Source organism: Balaenoptera borealis, assembly GCF_965194805.1.
Source record: "Balaenoptera borealis genome assembly, chromosome: 10".
In the NCBI taxonomy this organism is placed as follows: domain Eukaryota; kingdom Metazoa; phylum Chordata; class Mammalia; order Artiodactyla; family Balaenopteridae; genus Balaenoptera; species Balaenoptera borealis.
In genome coordinates, this window is record NC_138874.1 from 81,225,076 (window position 1) to 81,244,395 (window position 19,320).

At 39.2% G+C, this 19,320-nt stretch overlaps 1 protein-coding gene across 15 annotated transcripts in view; it reads left to right on the forward strand.

Moving 5' to 3' along the window:
* STAMBPL1 (STAM binding protein like 1) overlaps nt 1-19,320 on the forward strand; it is a 59,943-nt gene that overhangs the window by 25,088 nt on the left and 15,535 nt on the right. For 5 of the 15 annotated variants that reach the window (XM_082407165.1, XM_082407166.1, XM_082407159.1 and 2 more), the window contains 4 exons: nt 10,023-10,105; nt 13,043-13,260; nt 15,579-15,654; nt 17,387-17,482. In XM_082407165.1, coding sequence (XP_082263291.1) covers nt 10,076-10,105; nt 13,043-13,260; nt 15,579-15,654; nt 17,387-17,482 — 420 coding nt within the window. In that variant the 5' untranslated portion in view covers nt 10,023-10,075. The other 10 variants (XM_082407169.1, XM_082407167.1, XM_082407173.1 and 7 more) reach the window with 8 other exon arrangements.

A 19,320-nucleotide genomic window follows, 5' to 3' on the forward strand; every position in this document is an offset into this window, starting at 1 on the left:
ATGACACTCTCTCACCCTGTCACATCTCACCCCTCCCCCTCCCCATATCCTCAAGTCCATTCTCTAGTAGGTCTGTGTCTTTATTCCCGCCTTGCCACTAGGTTCTTCATGACCTTTTTTTTTTTTTCCTTAGATTCCATATATATGTGTTAGCATACTGTATTTGTTTTTATCTTTCTGACTTACTTCATTCTGTATGACAGACTCTAACTCCATCCACCTCATTACAAATACCTCCATTTCATTTCTTTTTATGGTTGAGTAATATTCCATTGTATATATGTGCCACATCTTCTTTATCCATTCATCCGATGATAGACACTTAGGTTGCTTCCATGTCCTGGCTATTGTAAATAGAGCTGCAATGAACATTGTGGTACATAACTCTTTTTGAATTATGGTTTTCTCAGGGTATATGCCCAGTAGTGGGATTGCTGGGTCATATGGTAGTTCTATTTTTAGTCTTTTAAGGAACCTCCATACTGTTCTCCATAGTGGCTGTATCAATTTACATTCCCACCAACAGTGCAAGAGTGTTCCCTTGGATAGTATTTTCTTGAAAGCAAATTGCAATAAAAAGGGAAGTATGTTCCAGTAGATATTAGAGTTTAGTGGCTTATGGGTGGCTTATCTTTAGAATGCATAATTTCCAGGAAATTTTAGTATTTCAACAGCAAGATAACACAATTAATCTCATATGAATCTATCTTGGCAAATTAACTGAATTTCTCCCCAACACTTCAAATTCATATTCCAAATGTTTTATGAATTTTTAATTGTTTTATGAAGATATTAATTGAATCACCTCATTTAAAATGTACAACAGAATCATAAATTAGTATATTTATGAGCATATGAAATGCCTTTTGAATACCAGAATTTATTTTATTTTTTTATTGAAGTATAGTTGATTTACAATATTGTGTTAGTTTCAGGTGTACAGCAAACTGATTCAGTTATACATATATATATTTTTTTCCAATTCTTTTCCATTATAGGTTATTACAAGACATTGACTATAGTTCCCTGTGCTATACAGTAAATACATGTTGTTTAGCTATTTTATATATAGTAGTGTATATCTGTTAATCCCGTACTCCTAATTTATCCCTCCCCCCCTTCCCCCTTCAGTAACGTAGCTTTGTTTTCTATGTCTGTGAGTCTGTTTCTGTTTTATAAATAAGCTCATTTGTATTATTTTTTAGATTCCACATATAAGCGATATCATATATTATTTGTCTTTGTCTGGCTTACTTCGCTCAGTATGATAATCTCTAGGTCCATCCATGTTGCTACAGAGGCAATTATTTCATTCTTTTTTATGGCCAAGTAATTTGAGTACCACAATTTAGAATTTACATTAAAAACCAGCACATATTTTGAATTAAACTGTGTCTTGGTCGAATAATTATGCATTTGAATTTCTTAACTACATATTCCAGGTGGTCAGTCCACAGACATCGAATCACTCTGCCTAAGAAACAAGTGGAAGGAATGGATGCCCTTTTATTTCTTTGGCAGGAAGAAGACTATGAAACAGATGTAATGCTGGCCTGAAGTCTCATTTCTGCAATAAATCCTATCACTCTTGTCCAAAGCCCAAGAATTTGACCTTCCCCTGATTTCACCATCAGCTATTAAATATTAATTGCCAGTATCACCGTGTGACTACGAGTATGAACTCTGGGATCTTACACACCTAGTCTTGAGTCCTTGCTCCACCACTTACTTAAGTTGCTTGCCTAGTCTAGGCTCAAGTTTCCTCCCCTATAAAATGGAGATAATGGTCATTATCATTTGCTGAGTGCTTCCTGACACCAAGCATCGCGCTCTTGGTTTCACAAGCATTTTCTCACTTCACCTTCTCAACAGGTCTTTCCTTAGTTACTATTATCAACCCCACTTTGCAGTCTGGGTAGCTGTGATTCTGCAGTTATTGCTTGGAGTCAGAATTTGAACCCATGTGGTCTGACCCTGGAGGCTGCATGTCTAATCTCTAGACTCAACTGCTTCCTATTTGATAAGGCTGTTGTGAGGGCTGAGAATGGAGGTCAATGCATTACTTCAGATAACCAGGGAAGGAAAGCTTTTGGTTAGTATATAATTAGTAACCAATTACTATAATATAATTATGATATTATATTATCATAATAATATAATTATTATTACGATAGCTCTTTTGCTGAATTAAAGGTGATATACATAGTCCTACCTCACCTGCCCAGAACTCAACTTGCTCTTATGTAGAAGATAGTAGAGGGAAAAAAAGGTAAGAAAAATGATTTTTCAGCAGCCAAATTAGAAATCATGTAGCAGTCACTGTAATCAGCATATAGTTTATTCACAGGAGATCCTTTCAGACCCATGTCCAGTTAAACTTTAATTTTACAAATAAATTTAAATTATTTTATCAGTAATCAAGATAGACTAAAAGGAGAGAAAGACTGAAGTCAGAGAAGTTTAGTAAAGAAGTTGTTTTTTAAGTGATTTTCTAGATGAAAGCAAATTAGAAATGGAGGGAAGCATTGCTGTTGGCAGGTACGTTGAAATAAAACTGTGAATCATGAAGAAAGAGTTAAATAACATATTTTAATCAAAGAAGAATATAATATTATGATAGAAATATTTCCTTCGAAAATTGTTAAATCTCACAAAATTCTTCCCCTTCTTCTTCTTCTTCTTCTCCTTCTTCTCCTTCTTCTTAATATTAGTATTAGTATTAGTATTCAGAATTAGCGCTTTCACCATTGGATTCACATAGGTAAACACTTCCTTACGTTGCCAGAGGAATCCTGTATCAATTAGGCAGCAGATTACAGAATCCTAAGAGTGCCTTAAACAATGGTACTTATGTCTTACACAATAACAGTTCAGAGGAGAATGGTTTCAAGATAAGCTCAGCAGCTCAACAGTGTCTGCAAAGAGCCAGGCTCCCTCCACCCTCCACCTCTGCCATCCAGCTGGGTCTTAGGCTTGACCCGTCTGGGTTGCAAGAGGGCTGCTGCATTTCAAGTCTTACATGAAGACACAGGTCCAGCTGATGAAAAGGCACATATTCTCGACTATCTCTTTGTATTAGAGATGAAAGTATCTCAGAGTCCTCCCAATAGATTTCTCCCTTCTGGTCCCATTTTCCAAGATTTGGTCACTTGCCAGCTAGTCAAGTCCTGAGTGCCAGGGAGTCTGGAAAAGTGAATATCTCTAGTGAGGCTGGGCCCTGCTGGCAGGAAGAAGCGGGGGTGGGGAGAGTGGGCGGCTGTTGGATAGACAACTGACAGCGACTGTCAAAGACTAATTGCAATGAAGCAAGTAGTTAAACATTAGTCATCTCTGCTATTTATAATAGAAGCCTACATCATCTTACTTTTCTAACCATTTGATGTGAAAAGGGACTGATTTTCTTTGAGTTTTCTACTGCATGCCAGGAACTGTAATAGAATTTGTGTGTGTGTGTTTTAATGATCTTTATTTATTTAATTTGGTCACGCTGCGTGGCATGCGGGATCTTAGTTCCCCAACTGGGGATGGAAGTGGACGCCCCCTGCAGTGGAAGCGTGGAGTCCTAACCACTGGACCGCCAGGAAATTCTCTTTTTTGTGGTTTTTTTTTTTTAACCTCATGTAAGCTTCCACTGAGTTCTTCTGGAAGGGTGTTATTTCCCCCCATTTAATAGATGAAGATAAAGTACACAAAAGGGTTAAATAAGACACCATAGCACTCCCACCTCACAAGTGGTAGAAGCTGGTTTCTCCTACACGTATACTGCCCCAAACCCTGAGCTGCTGGGCTAAGGGTGCCCAAACATCTCATCCTGGTGTCAGAATAAAAATTGTACTGCACTATGAGAAATAATTCTTTTATGGCCCAAAGTGCGACTTGATTGCCCTCAGGGTAGCCTAGACTTACCTCAAAGTAATTTGAAACATATATTGGGCATGGTGATTTATTTAATAATCTTTCCTGTAGCAACTGCATTCTTGCTGATTGATCTAATCTTAACTACACTGCTGAGGTATGTTTAACTTGGGATATCCTTCTAGGGATAAGAGACAAATACCTGATACCTAGCAGGTACTCACATGTAGTACTTACAAGTATATAAAAAAGACAATAAAAGCTATTTCTAATATTCGGATCAAGTTTCATATTTATCATATCAATATTTTAGTACAAATAATGGTATCATCTGGGTCACAGCAGATGATAATTTCTGATTTACAAATATTATATAAAAATAATCTCTTGAGTATAAAAAAATAATCTTTGGTTTTAACGTCTGAATCCTTCCAAATGAACAGCAAGGATGGGCTTAGATCATTTTTTTTTTTTCCTGAAGCAGGTCCCAATCTGTAAGCCTGCTGTGACTCAGGAGATGCTCCTTTCTGCCTCTGTCATTTAAGGCGTGGGAGTGACCCTTTAACCTCCTTTTATCTAAATCAGATTAGGTCACTGCAGCCCACAGTCTAGGTTATGATCATTTCCTTTATCTCCAACTAAGTAAATTGCACCATGTTCTTCCAGGAAAACCTGAACTCTGACCCAGTGGGGAGAAGAAAGGCTGCTTTTGGCCAATTAGAAATGAGACTACAGCATGTGGCATGAGGTGCCCTGGCCTCTCTCATCTGCCGCCCCTGCTTATCCAGTTCCCTGCAGCACTCAGCCTGAAAGGAGTACCAGTGAGAAAACGACACGTTTGGGCGATGGTCTCACTGGCTGTCCTGTGTTCCCGGTCTCTCAGGAGACTGTTTCCTGCCTGGTTAGTCTTTGTATTCTGGAAAAATCTGGCTCTGTGTATGCAAGTTAAATCAGGATTCTGAGCTTAGCCCACCAGGCCCCCAAAAAAAGTATTTAAGAAAAAGAAAAGGAAGAGAAGGAAAATTAAGGGAATTAATAATTAAGGCTAAAAAGGTCACAAAAGAAACACTGTGTTAACGGGTTAGATATTGTCCTCTTTTGTTCTTGGCATTACTTGCTGCTGGTTTTAAAGGGCAGAATCATAGAGCTGCTTCCACATTTCCTTGGGGGCAGTTGAGACATAGAGACATCCAGTTGGGACCCAGAACCCAGAAGGATCCTGCTGTTGGGCTATAGCACCAAGAGGGCGTAGAGAGAGTGAACTGTTAAAACTCAAGAGCTGAGAAGTGCCAGTTTGGAGAGGGTCCTGCCCCATCCCAGGCCACTCTTGAATGAGACTAGATTTGTGCCTCACCCGCTCTGGGCACAGTCAGGAGCTGCTCAGATGGTTCCAGGAGCTACTTGTTAGCTGCTCCGCTAGGACGGGGGTTGGCTTCCGTGTGCTCGTTGTGAATATGTGGTTCTGATACCTTCCTGCGCCCGGTTTCCCCAGGCCCTTGTGTGTGAGGATGAACAGAAATTGGATACTCTCCCTACTCTTTAAAAGGTCAGTTTAAAGAGGAAAATGGTGTGTCTTTCGAATCTACAGTGAGGAAAAGGGTCTGGAGATAAAGGCAAGAAGACAGGAGCTCTACAGCCAAAAGAATTCTCAAGAGGTATATTACAGGTTAAAGGTGTCACAAGGCTGTAGTTCAGATGTTATCAAGCTGCAGGGATATGGGCTCTTCTGGGGGCAGAGAGTAGGGAGTAGATTGAGATTAAATCAGGCATTCCTGTTGAATGTTTTTCATTAGTTGTAAACCACTCTGAATTGATGAAGTGGTGATGATCCCAGTTGTGAATGAGGGAAGTGAGCCTGGAAGGGTCCAGTGGGGATGACCAGCAAGTAGATAATAAAGCCGGGACTCATACCCAAGCTGAAGCCAAAGGCTGTCTTTGCACTATGTGCTCCTGGAGCCTCCACTTTGAAAAGGGATTTTATATTTTATTCCTGCATGATGTTGAGTCCTTCCCCTGCGCCTTTGGCATCCTCTGGGTGTCTTGTTTCAGTATATTTCTGATCCTCCAAATTGCAATGTTTATCTTTATCTTTAGCACTTGAAGTCGTCTTCAGCCTGTCTTCCCATGACAGTTGCTGAAGGGTGAGGATTTGGAAAAGATGGCCCTGCCAGTGTCATGCCAGCTCTCCTGTCATTAATGTTACATGGATTACATCCTTCTTTTAAGTACCATTTGCTTATAATTATGGCACTTGAGTCATTTGCCTTTCCTCCGGTTGGAAATGGAGAAAATAACGAACATCACATTTGCTGATCCACTGCAGTCTCCAGCTCTCTGTACCCCCCAAGCCGTCATCACCTCTCCCCACTGATCTCCCACTCCTCCCGTGCTTCCCCAAGTGCATTTGCAACAGCACCCCAAGGTCACTTTTTAAATTGTAGTGCCATTGATGTCGCTCATTTGCTCATTGCCCTAAATAGCTCCCCATTTCACTCCAAATAAAAGTGAAAGTCCGTATGGTGATCTTGTGTCCTTATGGAGGACTTATGTCCTCCTTACCTTCCTTGCCTCTCTGATTTCATGTCCCACCCCTGTCCTCTCCTCTCACCCTGCTCAGACACACTAATAGATGCGTTGCCACCTTAGGGCAGGGAAAGCCTGGAAATGTAGGTTTTACGTGGGTGGCTGTGTATCAACTAAAAAATTATATTTTTATATTAGAAAAAGAGAATGGGTATTGCAGATTATATAGCAGTCTGCCACATTTGCTCTTGTGGGTCTTGGGTTCTGTGAGGTAAGGTATCTCTTATTGTGCCCTCAGTTTTCTAATTATTTTAGCGAGACCTTAATAGTACAAATGGAAGGTGATACTTGACCATTATTTTTTCATCTTTTAGATTCTTATGGCCCACTATATTTCTGGTTAGATTGAAGTAGCATGGCGAGGTTTTGTTTTGTTTGTTTGCGTAGTTGATCTAGAGCAGCAGGTTTTCCAATTTTTTGGTCATGAGACCACTTTACACTCTTAAAAATTACTAAGGGCACTAAAAAACGTTGTTTCTGTGGGTTATATCTGTTTATATTTACCACATTAAAAATTGTAGCAGACATTTACAAGAAGATGCAAGTGAGCATAGCCATTAACTTGTACCCTATGGAACTCTCCACTATACAGATGGATGGTAAAAAAAGCAAATAATGTTTTAGTAATATTACGAAAATAATATTGACCTTGCAGACCCCTTGGGGACGCTGTATCACACTTTGACAGCTACTGGTCTTGAGAACATAACCTGTTTATGCTGACATTGGTAATTGTTTATATTGCAAGGGATAAGTGGTAGGACTGCAGATTGAAAAATAAAGGAATTAAGGCAGGACCACTGCCACTGAGTAGTTAATGGTCCAAAAAAAAGCAGTTGACTGACCAATGTATAAACTTCTTTCCTATTAGATTTGAGGGGAGTTGGTTTCTGTTTCTGAATTATAAATAAATTTGTGTGGGGGAGTTAATAGAGTTAAAGAGAGATTTAACTATTGGTTTTTATCTATAGGAATTTAATAAATTCTGGTGTTCAAGATATATTGAATTAAGCATTTTATACGTCTAGTAGATCATCGCAGAAAAGTTTGATTTTTGTGCGCACTTACCGTTGTTTTTGGCCGCCCAGCCTTGAATCTACCTTTTCTCACCTGGCACATCCCACTTTGCCTCCTATGGAAGTGTGAAGTGCTAGATATTTGCATTTTTAACCACCTTTGCAGCCTGGCTGCAGGCATGTGACCTAGGTTCTGCCATTCAGGCACCTCCACCTCATATTTGGAATTAGAAACTAGTGACATGAAAAAATATGTGGCACCTCCACAGGTGGTTTCCCGGACAGCAGCTGGTGTTGGTGATGGAAGCCGCTGGCTCCCCCGCCCATCAGTGACAGGCAGCAGACCAGTGCTGCTGTGTGATTTGGGGTCATGTTGCTGGGTATATAGCCTCCAAGCCCAATTTATCTGGCCTTCTTGGAAATTTGTGACCTTTCCATTATCATTCTATGGATTCAAGAGTCGGTGCCTTTGCTTGCAACTAAGAATCCTGCTTGATACATTCTCAGATGCAGTGTCTTTCCAAGCATTGTTTGGAAGTCTCATGTATCAAAATCACCTGCACCACATCCTAACAACGCCTATCGGTGGGCTTAAAACTAGTGGATCCAGAATCCTTTTGAGTTCCAGGAATCTGCATTTTAAACAAGTCTCGGGGTTATATGATTTTAGAACTGCTGTGCTAATGTTTCCAACTTTTTAAATTATTTGTGCTCTGTTTAAGGATCTGAGTAACCCCTAAAAGAATTCATTCTTGGCTTTTAGGAGACCCTAATCAATGAGTAACTAGTATTTCCTTGTCCTCTTCTCTCTCCACCCAGCCTCAAATTCTCCATAAGCCTCTTTGTTCTGTCTCCTTAACTCTTTTAACGTCTTTTTTTTTCTGTTTTATTCTCACCAAGAAGTGGTAATTCCCCCAAAGGGATTGCCTACATTCAGTGGTCCCAGGATTAATTTGTATTTTAAAACTGCACTGTGACTGGGGCCCTCTGTAGGTCCTTTCTTTCTTGGGCATTTCTGCAACCTGCAGGCCTACAGCTTGATGTGTACTCCAGGGATCACTGGAGAGGATGAAGGGGAAAGATCAGAACACACTAAGTGACTTTCCTTGGAAGGATTTTCCAGCCATGGATTCAGGTCAGAAAATAGCACGGAAGGATTGAATAATCTACTTCTGAAGTTTTCGAGAATCACAGAACGTTGTAACTTGAAAGAGTGTAGCTTAACCCCCTCATTTCATGAATGAGGAACTGAGGAGAAAATATGTGTTCAGCGTCGCATAAGTGATTAGTGGAATATAAAAGCCGACATAAATTTAGAAGTGGGAAGTGATCATGCAGAGCTCGACCTAAACTAGCATACAAAGGAAGGAGACTAACATTTATTGAGTGATTATTTGAACTTGGGTACATTCACTTAACATCCCTGAGCCTCAGTTTCCTCAACTGCAAAATCAAGATTCTAATAATAGCGGACATTGATATGATATTGACTATGTGCTGGGAACTGTTCTAAGCACTTTATGTGCTAAGTCATTTAATCCTTACCACAACGACATGACATAGGTACTATTATTTTCCCCCTTTATTCAGGTGCACAGAAAGGCTAGATATTTACCTGCAGTCACCCAGCTAGAGCATTCATTTTCTACTGCTGCATTGTAAATCACCCCAAGCTTCATGTGTTAAGACAACATACATTTATTATCTCACAGTTTTGTGGGTCAGGAGTCTAGGCACAGCATAACTAGGTCCGCTGCTTGGGGTCTCACAAGGCAGCAATGGAGGCGTCGACCAGGGTAAGGATCTGATCTGAGGCTTGGAATCCTCTTCCAAGAGCACGTCATTCTTGGCAGAATTCATCTCCCTACTGCTGTGGAACTCAGGATGGCTGAGTCTTCCAGGTCGGCAGGAGAGGTCTCCCACTCAGGATAATCTCCCTTCTGATTAATTGAACCTCAGATGATTAGGGGCCTTAATATATCTGCAGAATCTCTTCATCTTTGCCATATGACAGGATATAATAAACATGGGAGTAATTTCCCATCACCTTTGCTATGTTCTGCTGAGATGAGAAGCCAGTTACAGACCTTGGCCACACTCAAGGGGAGGGGCTTACATAAACCTGTGGATTCCAAGGGGCAGGAATCACAGCACCGTCTTAGAATTCTACCTACCACAGCCAGTAAGACTTAGTTTAAGCCCAGATGGGCTCCAGGGCTGAGTCCATGCTCTCAATCACAATGACCTTCTTTCTCCTTTTGAAGCAAGTAAATCCACTTTATAACCTTGCATAGTGTTCTAAGTAAGATAACACCCAGCAGATTCACACTGGGTACTAGGCAATAACTAATTCTCTTCACACTTCCTTTTTTAAAAGTCTGCTTCAAGAAACCTTATAACCACCTGCAGTTTTGTATTTTCAGGAAGAGATTTCCAATAGTCTCAGATTATATAAGTTATTTCAATTTGTTCATATTTTTTCTGAGGCAGAAATAAGCCTGGCATTTGGGATTTGAGACTTGAGTTCTCAAGAAATAACCATAGCTCTGCTTTTTGTCTTTGAAACAGATGAAGTGATTGAGAAGAAACAATAAACACCATCATTTTGTAGACAGGACAACATGGATCCGCCGTTAACGGTGAATTCCCTGGTAGGTGGCACCAACCGATATTTTACATGTGGTCCGAAAACCCAAAAAGAAGAACAGAAACACACTGAATGGGAAATGAGTCACAATTACTTCAAGAAGTTGAGCACTTGCCGTTTTCATCCATCTGCGTGGTCCTGTCCTTTGAGGAAGTGATTAATAAAACCACCTTTGCTAGAATTAAAAATAATGCTTTTTTTTCCATGAAAGTGTGAAATTTTAATCTATCTGGTTCGATTCCAGGAGTGTAGTCCTTTAGCATAACACCGGGGAGAAGAATTTCACAGATGACATTGTAGCAGGTACTTCAACTTCTTTGTGCCTCAGCTTCTTCCCAGATAAAAATTAGAGGCTTACCTTGTGTGGTAATGACCAAGGAAATAATTTTATATTTAACACCTAGATGCTGCTTTGGGATCTTTGTGTAAATGTGTGACTACTTGAAACTCTCATCCTTTTCATCTTTTCCCCTTACAGCCAACATAGTACACACCTTCTTGAGCTACATCTTAGAAGAAATAACGTGCTGGAGAGGAAATAACAGGGGCCTTGGGATCCCATGAGCTTATTGTGTGTCCCAGATCAGTCTCTGAATGTGAATATAGGAACGTTATATAATCTCCATGGCCCTGTTTTCGTACTTTGTGCCTTACAGCTTTTGGAAACCGTAGTTTTAATGTTGCCAGCCTGTCCTTGGGGCTTGATAAATGAAAGCTGTCATTACCCTCCCCCTCCTCCTGATGACCCTCCCAAACCCACTCACTACCCCTGTAGCCCTGGGAGCAGCAGTATACTGAATACCCTATACACACAAAGTTTAGCACCAGAACATAAAGAAATAGAGGGCCTGGGGCTTCCCTGGTGGTGCAGTGGTTAAAAATCCGCTTGCCAATGCAGGGAACACGGGTTCGAGCCCTGCTCCGGGAAGATCCCACATACCGCGGAGCAACTAAGCCCGTGCGCCACAACTACTGAGCCTGCTGCGCTCTAGGGCCCGCGAGCCACAACTACTGAAGCCCGGGCGCCTAGAGCCCGTGCTCTGCAACAAGAGAAGCCACCCAATGAGAAGCCCACACACCTCAACGAAAAGTAGACCCCGCTCGCGGCAACTAGAGAAAGTCCGCGCACAGCAACAAAGACCTAACGCAGCCAAAAATAAAAATAAATAAATAAATTTATTTTAAAAAAAAAAAGAAGAAATAGAGGGCCTGGTTCTTGCTCCGAAATAGGTTAGTGTTCTCTCTCTGAGGAAAAAGTCCTTCACAGATGCTCAGTTGCTTTTGAGAGTGTGTTTGAGGAGCAGAAAATTGGAGGAACTTTTCACTTTCTGACCCCATATTGTCAAGGCACTGTGGGAGAATAAAGGCTGACCCATTTCCACCTCTGCAGAGGAAGGAGTCATCCTTATGGAGTGCCTTGTGTGTTTTTCTAGAACATTATGTAGGAATAATTAAAATTTTAGTGAACATGTCAATGTAAAAATGAACACTAAGGCTTTTTCATCTGGAAAATTTATTTACATCTAAGAAGTTCATATGCAAATGAAACACTACAGATTGATGAAGAGTTTAGGCTATTTCCCAGTTTATCTCTGAAATCAATTTTAAACTTAGGAAGGGTAGCACCATTCCCGTAAAGGGAAAATAAATCTTATTTTTTTCCTTCAGATAAAAAGATAATCTAATTATAATCATGTTGCTCCCTCTCTTCCTCCTTTATTTGATACATTTATTGGTTATCATCTGTGTTGCAGGGAATATACTACATTCCAGAGGACAGAGATGAGAGTAAAATGATTCCTTTCCCTCATGGAGTTCATAAGGAGTCAAAAATACTTGTATACAAATTATAATTCAGGGTAGACTGTATAGTAATAAAAAACGGACAAGTTACTTTTGTGCACACAGGAGGCTAGAAGTCTGCTTTAGAAAATGCCCTAATTTCCATAGATTTTGTTTTTTCCAGTAACTTTCTGATGTCATTGAAACATTTACCTGTGGTCAAATAACAATATTTTTGGAACACAGGATTATTTGTTTACGTTGGGTTTATGGCTGCTTTCACACCAGCAGAGCTGAGTACCTGCCATGGAGACTATATGTCCCACTGAGCCTAAGAAACTTGCTATATGGCCTTTAACAGAAAAAATTTGGCTTTTTCACCTTTCAGAAGCACTGACTTTTTATTGAAGAATTGAATAATTATCCTGAATGTATATGTTCCATGTTTTTTCAGATGTGTATAGATGCTGTTTTTATTAATAAAATACAAATGTATTAATATCACAGACTTTTTTTTAGTAATTATTATTATTTTCTCAGTCAGGGACTAATTAATGGTGTAGTTACTATTATGTCGGGCTCTGAGAGTGTCTTTATGTTAAAAAAGGGGTGGGGGGAATGGCCATATGCTTGAAAAGGTTTTTCCTGGAATTATTGGGGGGGTTTTATTCAGTTGGTAAAGATACAGGGAGGCCCTGAAAGCTACTTATAAAACCAGATGTGTTTTGGAATAGAATTGAATCCTGATAGTAACTTCGAATCCAAGCCATCTCTTTGGAGGCCCTTCACGTATAATGACATGATCCCTACCCTGGTAGGAATTCATCTCTTGGCTTGCTTCTGTGAGGATATAAGGGTCAATGATATTTTACCTAAAATGACCTAAAACATTTGCATACCCAGGAACTGCCACATATTTGTAGCTGAAACCTATAAGAGGTCTTAGTCCAAAAGAGTGTATGTTTACCCTGGAGATGTGTGTCTGTTTGGTGTGTAGACCACACGTTTAAGCAAAAAGACTTATTTTTATCATATCACTAACTCTTATGAAAAACTTTCCTTAGGTATTGATGGCAGGTATTTAGTACAGAAAATACATGTATAATTTCAGTCATGTTCATTTCTTCTTATAACCAGAGATTCAAATTCGACTTTGCAGAAAAAGTTAGCTGCGATGCCGGACCACAGGGATGTTTCCCTCAGCCCGGAAGAGCGAGTCCGCGCCCTAAGCAAGCTGGGCTGTAATATCACCATCAATGAAGATATCACTCCACGCCGCTACTTTAGATCCGGAATAGAAATGGAGAGGATGGCGTCCGTGTATTTGGAAGAAGGAAACTTGGAAAATGCCTTTGTTCTTTATAATAAATTTATAACGTAAGTGTTTTATTTTAGAGGTCTTCAAAATGAGAAAATTGAGGAAAATATTTACCTGGTATTTTGGTGAGACAGCTTAGATGCCGGCATGTTTTCATATTCAGACTGAATTTACAGTCTCCCAAAGCATGAGATGTCCAGGTTTTTAAGTTACCAAGTAATGTGCTCAAAGGCGGCCTCACACCATCTCTGAGGCTTAGGGATGAATGATCAGGGATGGGGCGAAGCTCAGGGATGTCAGACACCTTTCAACAGGCCAGCCCAGTAGCCAGCATGCCTCTTCCCTCTCTTCACAGATAAAATTTCTTGTTTTGTGTCATTCTTCCTTCACAGGAATGCAAGCTTTATGAAATCAGACATCATATTGTAGCTCCATCTACAACACCTGGAACGTGCCATTAACATTTTAAATATTTAATTTGATGGGTTGAGACTAGGGGATAAATTGACGATCCTAGGAAGGAACTGATTCCAGGACAGAGTGTAGTAGTTGGTTTCACATTGTGGTTAGTATTTTTTTAAGGCAATTATTTAGCTGTGTAAGAATTGTATGTATAAAAGAGCTTCCAAAATATTGAGTGAAAGTGGCTCCATCAAAACAGCCATGTAAAAATATCACACTTCACATTAGATAGATATTTGTTAGTAAGATATCCTAGTTTGAACTAAAAGAAATGGGATTTGGGTTTTCCATACCAATTTGCCAGCTTACTGATTGGGAGGATCTCCTGTTACCAAAAATTATTTCATCTGAGCTGAACCCCTTATTTTTGTTTTAATTGGAAATCACACATTGATTAATTGTATTAGTTTAGTTGGGGACTTAACCTGAGAACATTCGAGAAGCTGAAAGATCAACTGTTTTAAATACTGCATCCATGATTCTACCATGGACGAAATTAAAGGCAGTTAATATGGTGTGCAAAGTGGGCTCTGCACTTTATTCAAGTTAATTAACTTCTTGGAAATTTAGAGAATGGTTGGCAACATTCATCCTACCTGGGAAAAATCGAGTTTCTATAAAGTTAAGCAATAACTATGAAATTGGACGTTATAAACTGTCATTGATAGCACACATTTTCCATTTTCGTTTCTGAACTATATGTTACTAATGGATAATATTTTTTTTCACCTTCTTCTGGGTTTTATACACACACACACGTAAGTGTGGTAAAAGGCCACTACACTCTCTGAGTTACTGAGTAATCAGAATATTTGAATTCTCTCCTGTCATTAACGATATGACCATAGGTAATTTAGTTATCCTCTGTGAGTTCAGTGTTCAGTTCCTCACCTGTATAAATGAAAGACTTATGGGTGAAAATCTCTGAGGTCTCTTCAACTCTAAATGTCTATGACTTTATGCTACTTACAAAAGCCTTAGGCAACTGACACACCTTATGTAGTTTCTTTAGGCTTTAATTTTCTTATTTGAGAGATAAGAGTTATAATACCATTCCTCTGTATTCTATAGATGAGATGATCAGTGTATGTGTGATTTGTAAACAACAGAACATCAGTAGCTATAAGGTATAACATATTCATTGATCAAAAATAGTATTTGCTCTAAGAGCTTTTCATTCATTTAACAAATATTTATTGAACATTCATTATGAGAGGGACACCATTCTACAGGCTAAGAATACATCAATAAGGAAAAAACAAAAAAACAGAATTTCCTGCCCTTGTGGAAGCAATATCTTCACTTTACCTGGAAGCAATGTACCTGGTTTGCTGTACTGATTTCCCTTCATTTTTATTGTCCCTTGTTCCTCAAAAGGTGATGAAAAATAATTAACTCTTAATTAGCACCTCCTAATCCATTAAGGATTCTGTCTGACATGTCTCTGAGTTATGAATTTTCATTTAAGAGTTTTTAATGTAGACACCATGGCACTACTGATTCATCAGTGGCCCTCTGAGTCTTTCAATGGTGAGAAGGGGTTACATCCATCTTTCCAAACTCTTACATTTTCACGTGATCCTCAGTGTTGCCAGCACTACGCATAAGTAAAATGATGCTCAAGTGGGATTCAGTGCCGAAGACGCGAGAAAAACCAAAGTGATGTGGTCTCTTCAGGGAGCATCCCGACTTTAACCCTCTTAACCTCAGTGCTTAGTTTGCTGAGCTTAACTACCCTGTAATGCCAAAATCATACTTGGGCCAACCTTTGATGGAAAGACAAATGGAAAGAATATAGGTTAAATAATGTTATTAACAATGTCCTTTTTGAAAAGGAGGCTCATTCTCAAATCAGAAGCCATCATTGAGCTTTTTCTGTCATATAATGCTAAGGACATGTTTTCTTTTTCTGCAGTTTGTTTGTAGAAAAGCTTCCTAACCATCGAGATTACCAGCAATGTGCAGTACCCGAAAAGCAGGATATTATGAAGGTATTGTGGGATAGACTCTCCCCCGGGGGGTTCAAATGTTCCACAAGCATCCATTATTGATTCATCCCCTTCCTCTCCTCCTCTGTCTCATCCTCTCAAGAGTTTAAGCACAAAAGATTCATTCCATTAGCTATGATGTTTCGATCTCTTCCTAGACCTTTAATCATCATTACTGTGGGATGTCTACTTGAAACAAGAAAAAAAAAAAAAAAGAAGAAAAAGATCAAGAATGTACTTAATCATCTTAAGACGTGAAGAAGGAATTATTTTATGATTCCTCCCAGAGATTGAGAGAATGGTTGTCTATTTCCCCATTCTTATTTGAGACAGTCATTTTGACTGGTTTTGATTATTCCATACAATTCTGAACCCAAAACCTATTTGAATATCAGTGTTGATTATTAAGGCAGCCACAAAGTTCTAGTCATTTTCTTCTTATAGTACTAGCCTATGAGACAATAAAGTGTTTAGTCAGTGGCCTGAAATATTCCAAAGGAAAAGGAAGGTTGTTGAAATGTATTTATTTACCATCAACATTTGCTGCATATATAGTTTCAAATATCTTTAGCTAAGAATATATCCTTTTAGATAACATTTTTAAAATGTTTTCCATTTATTTGTCTTAAGTAGTTTGGATTGATTTTATATGATGGAAGATAAAACAATGTATACAAAGTCAATCACAGTATGAAATTTTAAATTACTCTCAAAAAATATTTTACCACATAACAGAATAAAAGCTTTCTTACCAGCTATGTCAGGCCTGGGGGTGCCTGTAAGCAGAACACAAATTTTTGTCAAATGGTCATCTACATTTTAAAATTTCTGTACACTATCTGAAGGGTCATTCATTATCAGGCCTTTGAGTAGCATTTCCCCTCAATTCTCTTGTTCATGTAAACTCAGAAAATTCTATATGGAAACCAAGGTCTTAGGCTGCCAAGGTGACTCTTTTACTCTAATTTGGGGTTATTCTTATTTTTACTTGTAGGGAAAGAATTCTCCAAAAGCATATACATTTTCTGTTTGTGATTGAATAAATGGATGGATGGATGGATGAATGGATGGATGACAAAAGATTGGCTAGAGTTAGGAGTTTTAGTCCTAATGAGGCCATTAGCTAGTTGTATGACATTGGACAAGCCTTTCAATCTCTCTAGGCCTTTGTTTCTTCATCTCTACAAAGGCGGGGCTGGTGGGTGCTTGGACTGTATCAGATTTTCCTGCATTATGAATCACTGGGAAATTGTTTGAGATCCAGATCCCAATCCCTTCTCTGAACATGTTGTCTCAGTAGGTCTTGGGTTAGGCCTGGGAATCTATATTTTTATAAAAAGTACCTCAGCTGCTTTTTACAGTCTGTTAAGCGTAGGGATCCCTACTCATGGTGTTCTCTGAGGTCCCTTCTAACTATGATGCCATAAAATTTACCTACCATGGAATGTGCAGTTACAAACCCACTACCTAAAAATGAGGTACCTACTAAACAAAATGCTTATCTAACCAGTGAAGTCAATAAAGGTCTTACAAAGGGGATAATTTTTTCTCTTCTCTACTGATAAGTTATATTTTGGAGCCCTAGAAAAGATTGATTTTTCCACGATCATCTTTGGTTACTTGTGTCTTGATTTCTAATGCACATACCAGCTGTTTTTCTTTCTCAGCTGATGATCTGAAAGCTGACTATACTGAAAATCCCACTAATCAATATGTATATATATATTTTTAAAAGAAACTGAAGGAGATTGCATTCCCAAGGACAGATGAATTGAAAAAGGACCTTTTAAAGAAATATAACGTAGAATACCAAGAATATTTGCAAAGCGAAGTAAGTTCAATGGGTACATTTATTGCATGACTGTTTTCTGTGCAAATATTTTTTGAATTTCGTTTTAATGAGTTTTTCAAATGTCATATGCATTCAAATTAAAAATTAAAAATACAGTGATATAAAGCCCATAAAAAATTCATGTTGATATCCTGCTTAAGCACTTGCACCAAGGATGTGGTATTTTTATTTCCTGACAACATCTAATAAAGTGAAGCATTAGAAAATAGACTTCTTACAGTGATTTAAACAGAGCTTTTTGACCAACTCTTGCCAATGTAATCTTGAGCCAGATGGCTGCTCTTTAGCAATGAAAGGAGACAGTAAGAGAGGTAGGGAGAACAGTATATGGTTTCTGATGTGTCTAATTATGTATGCCTTGGAAATGTGAATTTGATTCTTAAATATTATAATCAGTATAACATCTAGATGGAATAATGGCTAACCATATGAGTGAAATGTAATCATATCACCAAGGGGTGATGGCTCCTGGATTCTTATTAAATAGAGAGTGAAAATGAAAATGATGTCTGAGACTGAAGGCCATTGAAGGAAGAAGCTGACCCGTCAGTCTATAAGATACTCCAGTTCAACACTTGATCTCTTAATGTTTACAGCATAATGATAAAGGTTGTTTTGCTTCTTCGTTTGGCTATGTGTTTATGTGCTTTGGAAGTTGTCACTTTTACTGACTCTCAGTTCAGTCCGATCTTGTTACCTCGGAGTGTGGTCACAGGCCTTCTCTACTTCCTTTGGTATAGCTAGAAGGCAGGTTTGAGTGAGTTGTTTGCACTGAGTGACAGAAGGAATGTTGAAATGAGAAGATTTCCTCCAGTGTGGATACTGATGATTTGATTTGAACTATAAAAGATAAAAGTGATTTTGGCGGCTTGGACAGAACTGTAGGAAGGGATTTAACTTAACAACAGTCCAGTTAAGTTCCCTTCCCTACTCAGCCATGTGCACGCTGGTCCCCTCAGGAGCTCTCTGGGAGGAGAAGCCTCAGCAGTTGTTACCTGGTCTGCCTTTGGTGACACCAATTACTTCATAGTCCACAGTAGGATCCCAAGCATATGACATGTAGAAACCTTTGGGGGATAGAATGGCAGGCTTTACGCCTTGGAGAGATGAACAGACACACTGAGAAGCCTTTGCTACAGGCAACACTCACATCACCTGGGAGCCTGTTGGAATGCAGATTCTCAGGCCCCACCCCAGACCCACCGAAGGCCAATCTGCCCTATAACAAGACCTAGAGTGCATATCAAAGTGTAAGCTGATATGCTGTAAACTTGCACCGCTGTAAGCTCTGTCCCCCACCCCACCCCTGCCTTATAGTAGCTCCCAAAGTCTAGTTTTCATCAGAATTATTTGGGAAGCTTGTTAAAGATTTATTCTCTGACCTAATAATGCCTGGATATTTTTGTTAAGACTGGGGAGCTTGGGAAATCTTCATTTTTAACAAAACTCCTACTAGTTTGTTCTGATAGAGTTGATTGGACCACATTCTGAGAACCATTTGTTAGTGATTCCCCCTTCTCCATAAAGTTCCAGCAGTATGAGTTATAGAGTCAAATGCAAAAGGTTCTAGGGTGGCACTGTCCCATAGAACTTTGTATGATGATGGAAATGCTCTATTTGGCACTCTCTGATATGGGAGGCACTAGCCTGTGGTACTTCAAATGTGGCTAGTGAGAACTGAGGAGTTGAATTTCTAATTTCATTTCATTTCAATTAAACTTAGATAGTCACACGTAGCTAGTGGCTACTATATTGGACAATGCAGTCCAGGGTGATATAACTATTTCTGAGATATGGTCTGATCAGTCAGGCTGTGT